At 47.6% G+C, this 16734-nt stretch overlaps 3 protein-coding genes across 5 annotated transcripts; all 3 read left to right on the forward strand.

Moving 5' to 3' along the window:
• Nucleotides 1-6669: 6669 nt before the first annotated feature.
• On the forward strand, nt 6670-9293 carry LOC133929059 (pyruvate decarboxylase 1). Of its 3 annotated transcripts, none has more exons than XM_062375651.1 (6): nt 6670-7300; nt 7385-7548; nt 7641-8291; nt 8373-8508; nt 8622-8810; nt 8922-9293. In XM_062375651.1, the coding sequence occupies exons 1-6, from the start codon at nt 6767-6769 to the stop codon at nt 9090-9092; spliced, it is 1845 nt and encodes a 614-aa protein (XP_062231635.1). In that variant the 5' UTR covers nt 6670-6766; the 3' UTR covers nt 9093-9293. The 3 variants fall into 3 exon arrangements, with proteins under 3 accessions (XP_062231635.1, XP_062231636.1, XP_062231634.1); XM_062375652.1 differs by having other exon boundaries at nt 8391-8508; XM_062375650.1 differs by having other exon boundaries at nt 7641-8508.
• A 1509-nt stretch (nt 9294-10802) lies between these two features.
• LOC133929060 (uncharacterized) lies at nt 10803-13159 on the forward strand. Its single transcript, XM_062375653.1, has one exon. The coding sequence runs from the start codon at nt 11195-11197 to the stop codon at nt 12854-12856; it is 1662 nt and encodes a 553-aa protein (XP_062231637.1). The 5' UTR covers nt 10803-11194; the 3' UTR covers nt 12857-13159.
• Nucleotides 13160-14575: 1416 nt separating this feature from the next.
• LOC133928128 (NAC domain-containing protein 83-like) lies at nt 14576-14908 on the forward strand. The gene has a single exon (XM_062374395.1). It carries the CDS (start codon nt 14576-14578, stop codon nt 14906-14908), a length of 333 nt encoding a protein of 110 aa, XP_062230379.1.
• The last annotated feature ends 1826 nt before the right edge of the window (nt 14909-16734 follow it).

The raw sequence follows: 16734 nt of genomic DNA on the forward strand, positions 1-16734 counted from the left end.
ATTACAAAGAAGATACATCAATGTCCTATCTTCTTGGTCACCTCCGGTAGTCTCCACCGCTCGTCACACCGCCTCGGTTGATCGAATTACACACCGAAAACAAGTCTTGTATCAAAACTGTCAAACAACTCCAAACATTAAAAAAGCCGCAAGATCCAACACCCAAGTTCCAAATCCAAGACAAACCAGAACTATCGCGCCCATGCTTCTTGTGCGTTGGTTGTATTTTTTAATCTGCTACTGGCACCATGAACTAACTCTCATACTATTTATGCCTTTTAAAGAGTAACATCAGAGTATTACCGTAGCTAGCAGCTTAGAACTGCTGCACGTTTTGTTGGTAAAACCCAGAGACCTCTCCCCTTTCCGCTTTCAGCGAATGATGCAATGCGTCCAATGTCTGTCGTTACTTTCAGTTTCGGCTGGCTGGTGGGCGTCTGGCACACACGAGTTTTGACGTTCCGATGTGCGCGCACAAGGCGAGTCACCATCAGTTTGACTCGAATGCTCCAGCTCCGTCATGTCGAGCGCGCGCGGAGCCTCGAAGATTCCTGGGCCGATTCCTCGCGTGTTCCTAACCCGGAATCCGCAGACCACAGCCTCCCTGGCCGTTGGGTTTGCTAGTTCCGGCGCCCGCAGACTGCGCGCGCGCGACGGCGATTTGGAGGCTGTGTCGGGCATACCGAGTACAGGCACCCATGGGATCCTGAAACAGTCTGAAAACCAGCCGTAGCAGTGCATGCAGTTCTTTCGGACAAGACTGAGAATCTAGCGGTGGCAGCGGACCCGATTCATGCCCTTGTTGAAATTACGCACGGAAGTGTCGTTTGGGGAGTTTACCATGTGTGTAATCAGTTGGCGAAACAAGTTGGCCTTGGGTCCCTTTCTACTTCGAAAGTTGAGTTCAAAGGCAGGCTTGGGCAGTGTGGCGTGGTGGCCACCTGAAACCAACAGCAACCGGATCCCTAGTTCCAAGTCCCAAACCCACTCCAGCAGCTCGTCTTTTCGGCGTTTTGCCGTTTTTCGTATGGCTGGTTCCGATGTGTGTAATAAAGTACTAAAGAGTCATGGCACCAGTTATGGACATCCGAAGCCAAGAGACGCTTAATTTGTAATTGTATGGAATCCCTCCGGACAAAAGGTTTTGGTCTAAATGGTATTCGTAGGTGGAAAATTTTGTTTTAGAGAGACCTCTTCTCTCTGATTTTATTTAATATTGTCACGAATATGTTAGCAGTTTTAATCGAGAGGACCAAAGAGCCGGTAAAATTGATGGGATAGTGCTACATCTAGTAGAGGATGGCATATCTAATCTCAAATATACCGATGATACAACCCTCTTTATGGAACACAGGCCACATGAAGCTCTTGCTTTGTGGAGGTTGATCAACACACGAATTTGTTTGGATGCACCAAGGGTAAGCTCCTCCTGCGCTATTTAGGAATTCCGATTCACTATCGTAAACTCCAGAACTCGAACTAGAAAAGAGTAGATAAATTGTTCAAAAAGAGACTGAGTAGTTGGATGAGTAAGTATCTATCTGCGGGTGACAAGCTTGTCCTTCTTAACTCAATTCTTATTAGCCTCCCAACATACATGATATCTTTCTTCGTAATTTCACATGGGGGTACTGTAGAGCTTGGTGATATCATAAGAGAGAGAATTAGGATCTTAGAAACTAATGGCTCCAAAAATTTCACAAGATAAACATATCTCAATTTCTATCTAAATGTGCTCTAGGTTTATCTCTAACGCTTAAGAGGAATGCAACCTATTCTAGCAAGGAAAATTACAAGTATGTAAATATGGAAGTGTAAAAAAGGTAGAGAGACCAACTCGGCATAAGGGATTTTTATCCCATGGTATCGGTGGCACACAAGTCACCCCTAGTCCACGTTTGAGCTCCACAAAGAATATGATCTCGGTCATCAAGTCTCTTCCGGTCACAGCTCTTGAGCTACCAAGTCATCAAGATAAGACCTCAAGCACGATGAGCTACCAAACCGCCAAGACGAGGTCTTACCACTAACCTCTTTTCTGATTACTTGTATGTCGTCTTCACTTCGGAGCTTCAGTCACAAATACAAGGGCATCCGTGTCTCTGCACAATCTTCTTGCCGTCGCTTCACACCAAGTCGAAGGGTCAACAAGTTACCGGTGAGTCAACATGACTCCAAGCCGTCGACGTACCTCTCAGTACACGGTTGGATCACTCCTTGATCTACTCTCTAGGTTGCAGCATCTAATATTCACTCTCTCTAGGCCTATAAGCACTAATCACTCACTAATCTTATGCTTAATAGCCTTGGATGATCACTTTAAGTATTTTGGTGGCTTGAATGTCTTCTCACGTGTGTATGAGCTTCCTCTGGACTCCAACAGCTTCAAATGAATGAGTGAAAGGGTATTTATAGCCTCAACCCCGTAGAATAGCCGTTGCCCCAACGACTCAACTCTACTGTGAACACCGGATGATCTGGTGATAACAGTAGTACAAGCACAGAACTATACAGTATGTACACCATCACAAACTAGCAATTGGAACTCCATTCAGTAACTTTTCTGAACACCGGATATTTCGGTATAACCTTCATTTCCATCACCGGACTATCCAGTGTGTTGTCTTGCGCCAAGCTGAGCCACTTCTTCTCTGTGCAATTAGTCCGGTGATCTTCAAATCACTACACCGGTTCATAAGGTGAGTTCATATCACCTTCACCGAGACACCAAGTGAAAAATGCTCTGGTGTGTTGAACTCCTCAACACCAGACCATTCGGTGCCTTGAACTTCATCTCCTTTGAAAAAATTCAATGTTTTATTAAATACTCCGGTGTTCACACTCTCTTTAACATCAGATCATACGGTGTACTTAACTTCAGTTTTCTTCAAAAATCAACCCTTTTGTTAAATACTACGGTGTGCTTTTGCTCCCATCATGGGACCGTCCGGTGAGGTCAATTTACTTCTGCACATAACATTAAATTGCCCCTGTGAGTATAATTCTTTCTACATCGGATTATCCTGTGAGAATAATATCTCTGGGACTTCTTCGATTCAATCAAACTTTGTCCTGACTGTTGTGTCTCCTTCATGTATTGCATCCATGAGACATACTAACATATATTCTTGACAAATATGTTAGTCCCAACGACTACATTGTCATTAATCACCAAAATCACAATCATAACCTAATAGAACCATTTTCGCTATAGGTACTTAAAAAGACTAGACTAATTTCACTCCATATTCTACTAGCAAAGTAATAGTCATAAAAAGAAGTATCAACCGATGAAATAGAGTGTCTTGTGCCAACCTAAAGACCAAGTTGGCTTAGAGATTCAAGACCTCGGTGTTCAAAATACCTCTCTACTATGCAAATGGATTTATAAATTATTAATTGAAGAGGGAATCTGGCAAGATTTATAAAGAAATAAATATATGGGATCAAAACCTCTATCGCAAGTTAACTGGAAACAAGGTGACTCCCATTTCTGGAGTAGATTGATGAATGTAAGGCAATATTTATTTTGCTTTGGTACCTTCAATATCAAAAACAGCTAGCAAATCATGTTATGAGAGGATAGATCGTTGGGAAATTCGCCTCTAAGCAACCAATATCCGATCCATGTTTGTATAACATAGTATGTAACAAACAAGACACAGTTGCCAAGGTGCTACAATCTTACCCACCGAATGTATCATTCCGATATGATCGGCCCAAAATTGATAGTGTGGAATAAACTACTTCTACGCCTTTTCAACATCACTCTAACACAAAAGCTTGATGAGTTTCGCTGGAATTTGAATGAATCTGAAAAATTATCTATGAACTCTCTATATCAAACACTCATATATAGTGATGCACCCATAATAAATAGGGAACTATGAAAACTGAAAATACCTTCTAAAATCAAACTTTTCCCATGGTACCTACGTAAAGGAATACTACTAACTAAAGATAATTTAATAAAAAGATAGTGGCAAGAAAGTCAAAAGTGTTGATTTTATTACAAAATGAGACAATTAAGCACCTCTTTCATTATCGTTTTGTGAGATCTGGTTTATCATTCAAGTGGCTTTGGACCTTTTACCCACCATGTAGTGTACCAAACATATTTTGAAATTGGCTTCATGATCTTAGTAAATAATGGAAAGCCAAAGTAATGGTAGCAGCGATAGCTTTTTGTTGTCCCCTATGGCTATACAGAAATGACATTATCTTTAACAAGAGGAAAATTAACTCTCCTTTGTAAGTTATTTATACATATACATGCTGGCTCCATACGTGGGTTGTGCAACAACGACAAAAGCATCTAGGTATGATGGCAACAATGTGCACACACTTGGAGCATGCGATTAGGGAGCTCTTTACCTGGTTTGAATAGTTGTCTATGCTTCGGATTGATGCTCCCCCATAGCCCTCGAATCGGATATTTTCCTTTTTCTAGATAATGTTTCTTGTATTTTTGTTCCATTTTCTTTTTATTTGGATGTGTGCATTCGGGCTATGCAGAGGTCAGAAATGAACTCTTGTGTGTTTATACCACCTTGATATAACTATAATAGTTAATAAAACTTTCATTATTGAAAAAAAGATGACAGTGACAGTGTGATCGGTCCCTCATCATGTGCATATACCGATCCGGTTAAGATTAAGCACCCACTTGCCTTTGAGAATCTTCATGCGACAAGGATTGACTGATTAATTTATGTCAGGCATGGTGTGAAAAAAATTACTATGTGATGTGAGGGTCGCCTGTCACCTACTATCTACAGCCACTAGGCAGCTACCCGATAGTGCGAATCACTGAGCAACCTAGCTGCCGGCTCATGCACATGTGTATGTGCTACGGCGCCTGAGGTGGGAACCCAAACCATGGGAAGGGAAGCATGAACCAGATAGGGATGACAATCTTGCCCTTGGGTCGAGTACCCACGGGTACCACACACAATGGTCCTAGGTGTGGGTATATTTTTTTGCCCATGGGCCCAGTGGGTCAGGTACCCACAAGAGAGAGGGTCAGACGTGGGTCTATAATTCCACCCATGGGTACCTACGGGTAGACCCGAATTAGAAGTAAACACATGCTACATCCCAATTTCACATTCCCAGTCTAATAGACCAACATCCCTAACCCACATATATACTGTGAAAGCCCTAAGTCACTCTTGAGGTCCAACTTCACTCTCCAATTCCCCATCCATTCCCCTCATCTTGTCATGGCCACCACACCCACCAGGTGCATCCGCACGAGGATGAGGCAGCTTGCGGCGAGGGCGTGACCGTGCGAGGGGCGAGACGGCTACTGGAGAGGCCATGATCACATGAGGCTGAGGCAGCTTGTGGCCACCAGCACGGGCACATGACGAGGTGGCAAGCTAGGGTGTGAGGACGAGGCCTGCACAGAGAGGCCTCAAACGATATGACCGATGACCAACCAAGAGTTGCGATGCTAGTTTCTCTTCTTCTCAAGTCTCCACCACTCTATTCCTTCTTGGTTAGCTACTGATGTGCCAATGAAGACGGGATGTTGTCATGCTAATATGTGACTAGCTTAGCTATTGATTGGTGATGAAGTAGTGATAGATTAGAAATGAATTACAAAATCAGTATGCACATATAATAATTGAGATGTTTGTGATGATCTCTAAGAGGGATTTTTTTCTACGTGGAAAAACCAACGGGCAACTATGTGTTTCGGGTTCCCGACAGTCATAGGCATGGGTCCATGTTTTTGCCCATCAGCTACTTCAGGCACAAGTCAGATGGCGAGGTTCGAGTGGTGGATCAGGCGTGGGTTTGCTTTGCCTACACCCGATTTGACCCATTACCATCCCTAGAGCCAGGGGCCAGGGGCGCGCGGCTGCACGGCTTGATTCGGCTTATGGAGAGTGGGAATGTGTGTTTGTTGTTCAGATCTCGAGGGGCAAACAACTGTTCGATGCATCAAATATATAATGATTGCAAGAATGCGCAAAACAAGCTGAGGATCGAGGTGGATTTGAAGGTAACATACCATTGGGTAACATCGGTGGTCTAGTTGATCATGATCATGGATTATAAAGTGATGTAAACTACATATAGTAAAATGTAGAGACCAGGATTGTCTCTCATAGGAAAGATGGATGACATGTCAATTTCTTTTTATTTACAATGTCATCTAATTCTTTGTAAATTGTTTGAGTCTTTTACATCTTCGACTATGCTCATTATTGGTCTGCTGCGAGAGCAGCCAATCTTCGGAACATGGTCTGGTAGTGTCCCCCATTAAGTTTCCTTTTCCTTTTTCAATTACAATTTTTCCTCCTCAACTATTTAATAGAAGCCATCTTTTTTGCTTGGTCCTTTCCAAAAAGAAAAAGATATCTAATGTAGCAATTCTTAATCACAAAATAGATATATGCATTGGAAATACACCTATTAAAATTGGTGATCCGAAGATGAATCATATACCAAGTAAACTACCTTCACTAGACCAAGTACCGGCAACCACTTTCACAAAAAAAAAAAAGTACCGACACACCAGGTCACCCATAGCGGCGGAACGTGCGTGAAGCTGGAGCCCAAGGTTTGCACCGGAGCCACCTTCCATGCTTCAACAGGAAACTGCTATTTCCCGCGCTATATAAACCCCCGCTGACTACTCTCATCACGTCATCGCCACAACCTCGTCCAATAAAATCACGAAAGCACACGAGTCCAACACGAGTCGAGTGCCCGAGTGACATCTCCTCGCAGCTTCGTCTGTTTACACGTGGAAGCAATGGAGACAGCCCTGGTCGGCAACCCAGCGAACGGCGTGTCGAAGCCGACGTGCAACGGCGTCGGCGCGCTCCCCGTGGCGAACTCCCACGCCGTCATCGCCACGCCGCCGCCCAGCGCGGTGGCCCCGGCGGGCGCCACGCTCGGCCGGCACCTGGCGCGCCGGCTCGTGCAGATCGGCGCCACCGACGTCTTCGCCATCCCTGGGGACTTCAACCTCACCCTGCTCGACTACCTCATCGCCGAGCCGGGGCTCACCCTTGTCGGCTGCTGCAACGAGCTCAACGCCGGGTACGCGGCCGACGGCTACGCGCGCGCGCGTGGCGTCGGCGCCTGCGCCGTCACGTTCACCGTCGGGGGGCTTAGCGTGCTCAACGCCATCGCCGGCGCGTACAGCGAGAACCTCCCCTTGATCTGCATCGTCGGCGGGCCCAACTCCAATGACTACGGCACCAGCCGCATCCTGCACCACACCATCGGCCTCCCGGACTTCTCCCAGGAGCTCCGGTGCTTCCAAACCATCACCTGTTACCAGGTGCGCGGGCCGAACGCGTCTTTTCTGCTGTGTTCATTTCGTCGAACACCTCTGTTCGGCATCGTTAACGCCACATGTATGCAGGCCGTCGTGAACAACCTGGACGACGCACACGAACAGATCGACACGGCCATCGCGACCGCGCTAAAGTTGAGCAAGCCGGTCTACATCAGCGTGAGCTGCAACCTCGCCGGCCTCTCTCATCCGACGTTTAGCCGCGAGCCGGTGCCCCTGTTCATCTCACCAAGGTACTGACTGAATGTAGAAAAACGAGTTACATGTTTCGCTAAACTTATTTTTCTAGTGTCAGTTTGTAAAAAGAGGTTTTTTGCTCCATCAGATTGAGCAACAAGGCGAACTTAGAGTATGCAGTCGAGGCCGCGGCCGAATTCTTGAACAAGGCCGTGAAGCCGGTCATGGTCGGCGGCCCGAAGATCCGGGTGGCCAAGGCCATGAAGGCGTTCGCCAGCATCGCGGACGCCAGCGGGTACCCTTTGGCTGTGATGCCGTCCGCCAAGGGCCTCGTGCCGGAGCATCACCCTCGGTTCATCGGCACGTACTGGGGCGCCGTGAGCACAACGTTCTGCGCCGAGATCGTCGAGTCCGCGGACGCGTACCTCTTCGCCGGCCCCATCTTCAACGACTACAGCTCCGTCGGCTACTCCCTCCTGCTCAAGAGGGACAAGGCCGTCATCGTGCAGCCCGACCGCGTGGTCGTCGGCAACGGGCCGGCGTTCGGGTGCATCCTCATGGCCGAGTTCCTCCACGCGCTCGCCAAGCGGCTCAAGCGCAACACGACGGCGTACGACAACTACTGCCGGATCTTTGTCCCCGACCGCGAGCCGCTCAAGGGCGAACCCAACGAGCCCCTGAGGGTGAACATCCTCTTCAAGCACATCAAGGGCATGCTGTCTGGTGATACCGCAGTCGTCGCCGAGACCGGAGACTCATGGTTCAACTGCCAAAAGCTCAGGCTCCCAGAGGGCTGCGGGTGTGTATCAATCGCTGATCATCTTATCATCCAAGAACCATGCATGTTTAGGCTCTTAATCTTAAAATTCAATAACTCTAGGGTGATGACTTTGAACAGGTATGAGTTCCAGATGCAGTACGGTTCGATCGGGTGGTCGGTCGGCGCGACGCTCGGGTACGCCCAGGCGGCGAAGGACAAGCGTGTGATCGCGTGCATCGGCGATGGAAGCTTTCAGGTACCTCCATGGAACAGTCCTAACTACCAGCATGTGCAGGTGCTCTGTTTCTTGTCAATGGCGCACGTCTGCTCACGGATTCATGGCTCGTACGACATCTGACTATCTGACAGGTGACGGCGCAAGACGTGTCAACGATGCTGCGGTGCGGGCAGAACAGCGTCATCTTCCTGATCAACAACGGAGGGTACACCATCGAGGTTGAGATCCACGACGGCCCGTACAACGTCATCAAGAACTGGGACTACACGGCCCTGGTTGATGCCATCCACAACTCTAACGGCAACTGCTGGACCAAGAAGGTCGAACCTCAAAGACAGAAAGACTACGAAGTCCAGCTATGTGCTAATGGACCATAGGATTGCTCATTTGCTCGACTGTGACACTCGAATCTTTGCCGTTGTCCTCTGCAGGTTCGCACTGAGGAGGAGCTGGAGGAGGCGATCGCGACCGCGACGGGCGCAAAGAAAGACTGCCTCTGCTTCATCGAGGTGATCGTGCACAAGGATGACACGAGCAAGGAGCTCCTGGAGTGGGGCTCCAGGGTCTCGGCCGCGAACAGCAGGCCACCAAATCCCCAGTGATCTGCCATTCTGCCCTTGGCAGCTCTAAAAAGTCTGAAACTTTTTATTTAATCTGTTTACTAGATCCTGTGCATCCATTGCAGTTTTTCAGGCAAGAGTTTGAATTTGTCTAAGTCGACAGGGCTGCCTAGCATATGATAATGTTCGCAATTCAGTTGCTTGAGTTTATTAAACTTGCAATGTACTGCTGAATCAATAATATGGACGGAAAAAGTGTCACCTGAACTGAGCTACCTGCATGTACTACGTAGTTCAGAACTTCAGAGTTGAGAATATAGAGAACGCGTATGCCAAATTCGCGCTGATACCCCACTTCGCGTACTGCTTCCCCTGCGACAGGGCCGGCTGCACGAGCCACGCCATGGACTTACTGGTGCCGGTTCAGCGAGTCGGCCACGAACATGAACCGTCTCCCGCGGAGCCGCTCCGTGAACAGCTTCGCGTCGAACGTGGTGGTCTGATGGACCGTGGCAGGGTGCAGCCGCTCGGCAGCCAACCGGCCACTGCCACTTCTGGTAGGTGTCGCGAATAATATCTGCGATGCAATTCCCAAAGCTGGCGCCAGCTAGTTTGAGACTTGAGTACTCTACGGACAGCTTTGCCCAAAGGCCCAACACACCACCTAGTGCTATCCAAATGGAACTTATTTATTGAGCCAGCCTAAGGCATGGTATCGTAGGTACGACCTACGTATAGTATGGTCTGAGCCAAGCTGGATTGAGCCGGCACGTCACTAAGCTATGAACCATGTCTAGATTGAGCGTGTGACACGGTACGCTGATACGGTACGGGCACAGTATAGCTCGGGTTGGTGTGGCTAGACATGGTTTGGCCCAGCTAGGTTTGGCCCGGTATGTTTTCGAGAATATGTTGTATTTTTTTCCTTCTAAGAAATGTTTTTATTGAGAAAACTAATTAATCAAACTCATTTTTATCTATTTTCTATATTTTTAAAAAAAATATTTTCGAAGTGCTGTTGGACCGAGCGAGTAAGTTGTGCACCGTGCTTAGGCCTAACCTAGTCTGTTACAGTAAACGGGCCTGTCAGGTCGTGTCTAGCTGGGCTCGTGCCAGACCGATCCGACAGGCCCATTTGAATAGCACTAACACCGCTCAAGTTGATTGAGGATCTCAATATACACTTACACCACTCAAGTTTTTTTAAAAAAATAGCAGTATAGCTCACATACTACGCATACACTCACATAATACCTACTAAAAATCAAACCATCTCGTTGTCAACAGGTACGTCACTTATCATCAAAATAAAATTCCATCTTAATAAGACACATAAGAAGTAACCATAAGATTTGATCTTTGGTGGATGAAGATATAATCAACTCCACTAATCATTTAAACTAAAGCTTGGTTCTCACTTACACCACTCAAATTAAATCCTGTTAAACGTGAATTTAGATATTTATTTCTACTTAATTTCCTCCTAGTTTGTCTAGTTTTTTTTCTTGCACTCTTTAGGCAGAGCACCGCTAAGTTTGGGCCCCGCCTAGTTTGTGTCGCTAACTGGGCCTTTTTGTCTGAACACCAAGCTAGCTAGATGGGCCCTTGTATGGGCTACATCCCTTAAAGCCCATAGAGATTCTACCGATCGTATACGTAGCCTTCTACCAGACGTATACGGTATCGCGACCACTTTTCAAGTATTCCTTTCCGTAAGTGGACCTTAAGACAGCCGGCCGGTGGACTCGACGGAACGGCCTCCTTTTACCCGGTGGCGGCGGGTGCTCGCTGACGTGGCGCGCTGTTCCCGCAACAACAAAACCTCGCGCACCGCGTGCTTCCCATTCCTCTTCGTCTCTCCAACCTCCTCCTTCCCAATTCCCCACCCGCCGCCGCCGCCGCCCCACCGCAAACACCTACTCCACCGTATCCGAAGCCAGAGTTGACGACCGCGGCTTCCGCGATGTGCGGTTCCCCCATGCGCCGAACACCCACGTTGCCCCTTGGACGGCTCGCGTGTGCCGCGCGCCGGGGCGTGCCATGGTGGGATTGAGCTAGAAAGGCGTGAGCTTTAGGCAGGACGAGAGCTCCGGCGGAGGAAGAGGCGTGGGAGCGCGTGGCTAGGTGGGCGTCTCGCCCGCCGGATGGCCGCCGATGACGCCGCGCGGAGCAGCAGACGTATGGATCTGAACCTCTACCTCGGCCTCCCCCGCGCCCCGCGCACCCGCCGCCCCGATCTCGGCTCCGACCTCGCGCTCGGCACCCCGATGCTGTCGTCGTCGTCTCCCTCCTCCTCGGCCGCCTCCGCGGACGCGCCGCCGCCGGAGACGCCCTACTCGCCCTCCCGCGCCGACCTGGTGCGCCCGCCGACCCCGGTGCACGAGCCCTACTGCCCGTCCGCTCCCGAGGCGCACCCACCCTATGTGCCTCCGCCCCTGCCGGTTCCAGGGACGTTACCTGTCCTCGCTGATGAACTTGAGTTTGGTTTCTCCGACGCGCACCTGGGTCTGGTCGAGCGGATGGACCGGCCGTCGTCGTCGACTGCCTCTTCTTCCTTCCGCCCGGAGCGCTCCAAGCGCTACCGCCGGTTGATGTGCTTGAGTCAGTCTCGCTACTTCCTGCCAAGGCCAAGACGATTCCGGTCAGACCTTCCACCTCTCAGCTCCGAGGCCCCTAGCCTAGAGAATGACGCTGCAGCGCAACCACTGGAACCGGAAGAGCCTGTCCATGATACCGTGGAGGAGAACAAGGTGGCTGCCGATGGTGCCATTGTGGGTGTCTCGGAGGACGAAGGAACAGAGCGTGGCAAGAGTGCTGCGATGTTCGAGTGTAATATCTGCTTTGAAATGGCTGCCGAGCCGGTGGTCACTTCCTGCGGTCATCTTTTTTGCTGGCCTTGTTTATACCAGTGGTTGCATGTCCACTCCAGTCATAAGGAGTGCCCTGTCTGCAAAGGGGAGGTGACTGAAGGGAACATTACTCCTATCTATGGGAGAGGGAATTCTGGTTCGGATATGGAGAAGAAGGTTCCAGAGGATGGCAATGCATCTGGCCCTAATATTCCACCAAGGCCGCATGGGAATCGGCTCGAGAGCTTCCGGCAGCAGTTCCACCATTTGCGACCCATATCTAGAAGGCTTGGTGAGGCACATGGCTTTTTGTCTACTTGGAGAAGCATTCTTGATCAGCACTTGATGAATAGCGTGAGTAGATTTGAAGCGCCTCCTGAATCAACTGTCCAGGAAATTGCTCAGCATGCAAGCCGTTTTGGCCGAATGACTACTAGGTTGAGGGCAAGGAGGTTGCAAAGAGAAGCGGAAAACCCTACATTCATTGCTTCATCTGCTCCAGATAGTCCGCCGCCTGCAAACAATACATCCGATCTGCCCAGTCGAGCTTCGAGTCCATTTTCCTCGGAAGGGATGGATTTATTGCAACACCTTGCCTTTGCTGGCCTTGAAGATTCAGAAAGGTTGGCGACTGCTGTGAGTGACCTTGGACGAATTGCTAGGCCAAGCCACTATGGGGCATCAACTTCATTGAACCCACCAAATCCTGAGCTGGTTGATGGAACTCATGTTGCCACGGCATTGGCTGCAGATCAGGCTTCTAATTCAAGCACCATGGCTGTGATTCATGAAGAAGCTGCTTTTACTGAAAGCACTGTTTTCACTGATAGTGCAGGAGAACCTAGTAATGCAGGGTCTTCAAGATCCCTGAGGAGAAGAGGAAGAAGTGATGCCTTGGGTTCTTTGGATGTAGATGGTGGGGACCTACATCAGAACAAGAGAAAGCGGCTGAACTAAAGCTAAGACAGCTGAAATGAAGCTTGCAGGTTGCAGCACTGTTCTAATTTGCTTGGTATGTTTGTCTCAGCTTTTTTACCTCTTTCAGTAGGTAACATCTGCTCGGTGTGGTATGAAGTTCCTCTTCTACTTGTTTACTAGGTAGCGTTGAGTTGGTTTCTATCTTAGTTCCTCCCGACCTGTTTAATTCATGCTATCACTCAAGGCATGTATACTGAGGAAACTGTCATCAGATGAATTTTCATTGATAGTAAATTGTATGTGCAAATCTGTATTCAATGGAATTGACCTTCAGTTTATGAATTGTGGATAGCTTCTAATTCTACCTAACATTTAACTCGAGCTGATACGAGTCCAATGAACTGGGGCTGATATGAATGAGTCCAGTGAATCGTAAAAGAGAGACCTTTGCCAGCTTGCTGTTTGCAGCTGCTCTGTGGCTATCTTACCTGGCAAAGATGTACGCTTCATGGTATTTGGCATGCTGTCCCCTGTCCAGCCTTCCGTTGCTGTGTTTATCTGTTCCAGAAGGTCATTGCTGCGCATTCTCAAAATCTGTAACTTGCTATTGTATCAAATCTGTACCTTGCTATACAATATATGCGTACTTACTACCTTCGTTTAAAAATAGTAGACGTATTTTTTTATACTCGGTCTTTGAAGTTGAATTTTAACAAAGATTTTCTTACAAAATATATTGTTTATAGTGACAAAACCTATATAGTCTGAAATCATTTTAAATTGTGAACCTAGTTGTATAATTTTTTATACACTAGATATTTTTATAATTTGATTAAATGTCGGTTAAAGTACACAAAATTTGATCTTTTCATAAAGAAATACACTTACTATTTATAAACAGAGGTAGTAGATAAAAAATTTGCAGTGGCATAGTAGCAAAAACTTATTACTGTATTACTGGACAAAACCTGTAACCTGCTATTGTTGTGCTTGTGCACATATATTCAAGGAATCCAGGGTGATGTCCTGGTGGAGTTGAACATTCTGTTTTGTTTAATAGTCCGAGAAATATCTACAACAGAAATTTGGTTAGGGGGGTTGTTCGGATTCAAAAATCCATTGAATTTAGCTCAGATTTGAAATAATCCCAAGAATTCCGATGGCGATTATCCCCTCGTCTAAACTCTCTGAATGTCTTTGGTGATACAGTGCCCCTTCTGTGCTCTTTTTCCTTGAAAAAGCAAGCCTTTTGATATATTTTCATTTTCTATGGTCCTATTTTCTTTTATCTTATCCCATTTCAGTTTGTCCTATGTCCATGTCGAGTTTATTATATTAGATAATTTAATCGTTATCTTATTACGTGTACGTGCTGACGTGCATACGGTCTTGTTACCGATCGTAGTCTGCTATTCATTGGATGCGTGATGATCTGCGTCTAGGCTACATGATCATCCAGCTCTATAGCACACTACCATTTCGCGCATAATCGTATGATCCTTCTCGTCATCCTCTGGTCCTTTTTCTGCGGCACAGCTGACATGACATGGCACATGATCACTTCTCACATGCTACCAGCCACCCCGCTTAAGACTTGTCTAGCGTTTACCCAGGCAGATCGTCCTCGATCTGTCACCCGTCATACGCCTTTCTGCTGCGTTTGCCGTACATTTGCTTGCGCTTTTGGGTCCTCCTGCTTGCTTCCGCTGTGGACCATAGGCTACGCGGCCGCCGGCGAAGGCAGGCAGCGCCACCAAAATGACTGCTAAACTTGCAGTGCCCCGCGGGTCTCGTCTTCTCCCCACGGACGACGCGCTGCTCTCAGCCTACCTCCGCCGCAAGATCGCAGTCGAGCCGCTCCCCGCCGCTGCGTTCTTCCACGACGCCGACATATGTGCCGCGGGCCCCGCCAAGATCACGGGGGACTACCAGGCCGGGATGAGGCTCGAGAGCGTATCCTGGTTCTTCTTCACCCGCGCGAGGCCCGAGAACAACGGCCACGGCGGCCCGGAGCCCCGCGCGGTCGGGGGCGGTGAGGGCGCTTGGCACGTTGACAGTGTCGGCGCTAGGGACGTGGTCGACGAGTGCTGATGGGAAAATATCACTTTCCGATTTAATTTAATTTAATTTATTTTATAAAATGAATAAGAACTAATACAGATAATCAATATCGATTAAGTTTCAACTAGCACCGATGAGTCTTGATTAGATTCGACTATCACTCGAGTAGTGTTCGACTAGCTCTGACGAGGCTCGACTAGATACTCGAGCAGGATTTTGACTAAGTATCCAATACATATTGCAATGTACGTATCTAATGGTGACGTGAGATATAGAAGCTCCTATGATATCGATGTAGTGGACGACAACGAAGATGATGAAGTAATCGAAGTAAATCACGATGATGTAGAGGAAGCTAATCATGAACAATCGCAACGAGCGCTTCTAAAAAACCTTATTCGTCCTCTTCTGATGTAGGATCCCAAGAGCGACGGGTCTGAAGACCTGCTCTCCTGTTCGTCAGTGCCACACCGGTGCAGCGGGATGAAGTAGACTATGTGCGACGACGTAGCAGAGAGAAATTGGCAAAACCCTAATTGTGTATATGCGTCTCTTCTTTGTGGTGACGGCTGATAGATATATATAGAGGGAGGATCGAGCGGTTGAGGCGCACCATGATCGAACTCAGTTATACACCACGATCAGGCTCTTAACCGACACGGTTTTCATATATTTATCTGTTTGTCCATGCAGCAAAAAAGAATAAAACTGCAAAAGGAGACCGCACTTGCGCAAGCAACTGGACCCGATTTCGATGGACCATTCATGCAGGTACCGTGTGTCGTGCCCTCCGCCTCGGCCACAGCCACGGCCACGGCCTAGCGAGGCGATACGAGCGAGCGCGCATGTGTATTCTCCTAGTCCTCTCTTTCACACATGTCAAGTGGGTAAAGAAAATAATTCTTTTTAAGTTAGTTTTCCTCCACCTCTACTAGCAAGGTGGGACTAAAATATTACATATTCACCTCCACATGGTTGGGCATTTAAGATTTATTTGGAATTACACAAATATAATAGGTCAAGCCTATATATTCTAACAACCCATACTAGATCTCAAAGTCCCACGAAAATTTGTCTTTTTTTTCAATACTGTTTGATATACCAATGTTTCGATAGAGACCTGTTAGGGTTGAACATCCACATAGAACATTAAGCTACACTCATGTGAGACCTCGAACCCGGGATCTCCTATGCCTCCCATATCAGTCCTTGGATCAAGTAGCTGATATGCATAGTATAATAATCCTGGCATCACAGCCAAACTTCATAGTATTAAGGTTCAGAGTACACAAAAGGTTTATAAACCATACTGTATATTACAGACCTAGCCAAACGGCCAACCAAAAAGCATAGTGGAAACGACGACCCAAAGCCACAACCAACTAAGGTGCGAACGCGACATCTAAGTCTATTCTTCATCATCGCCTTCGCCTCCAGCGAAATCAGCATCGACTTCCTCATCTGAATGATAGCAAGAGTGAGTACAAAATGTACTCAGTAAGTCTTATAATACTTCAAAGTGTTGATAGATGCATGTAGGATAGCTTCAAAGATACGGCTTTACGGTTTAGTTTTAAGCACAAAGCAATTTATGCAGGTATTCAATTGTATCCTCTACTGTTGATTTTAAAACAGTTTGAGCAACAATGCCATGTACAAGGTATATCTGGGATTTTTTGTCCTATGAGAGGCTACACCTCGCTCCACAGTCCCTTTTATTATCTCTGGTGTACCTCTAGTACTACACAACTCTTGGTGGATTGAGCCAACAACCTCATCATACTAACATCTAGTCCACACACTCACTCATCAGGACGAACACACTCAGAGTCTAATTAAGTGGGGTCATGCTTCGC

Source organism: Phragmites australis, chromosome 9 (assembly GCF_958298935.1).
Source record: "Phragmites australis chromosome 9, lpPhrAust1.1, whole genome shotgun sequence".
Lineage (NCBI taxonomy): Eukaryota > Viridiplantae > Streptophyta > Magnoliopsida > Poales > Poaceae > Phragmites > Phragmites australis.

Coding starts and splice junctions, on each gene's coding strand:
- LOC133928128 (XM_062374395.1), top strand. CDS start 14,576: ATGACTGCTAAACTTGCAGTGCCCCGCGGGTCTCGTCTTCTCCCCACG.
- LOC133929059 (XM_062375650.1), top strand. CDS start 6,767: ATGGAGACAGCCCTGGTCGGCAACCCAGCGAACGGCGTGTCGAAGCCG. Junction 7,549..7,640: donor CCCCTGTTCATCTCACCAAG/GTACTGACTGAA, acceptor TTGCTCCATCAG/ATTGAGCAACAAGGCGAACT. Junction 8,811..8,921: donor GCAACTGCTGGACCAAGAAG/GTCGAACCTCAA, acceptor TGTCCTCTGCAG/GTTCGCACTGAGGAGGAGCT.
- LOC133929060 (XM_062375653.1), top strand. CDS start 11,195: ATGGCCGCCGATGACGCCGCGCGGAGCAGCAGACGTATGGATCTGAAC.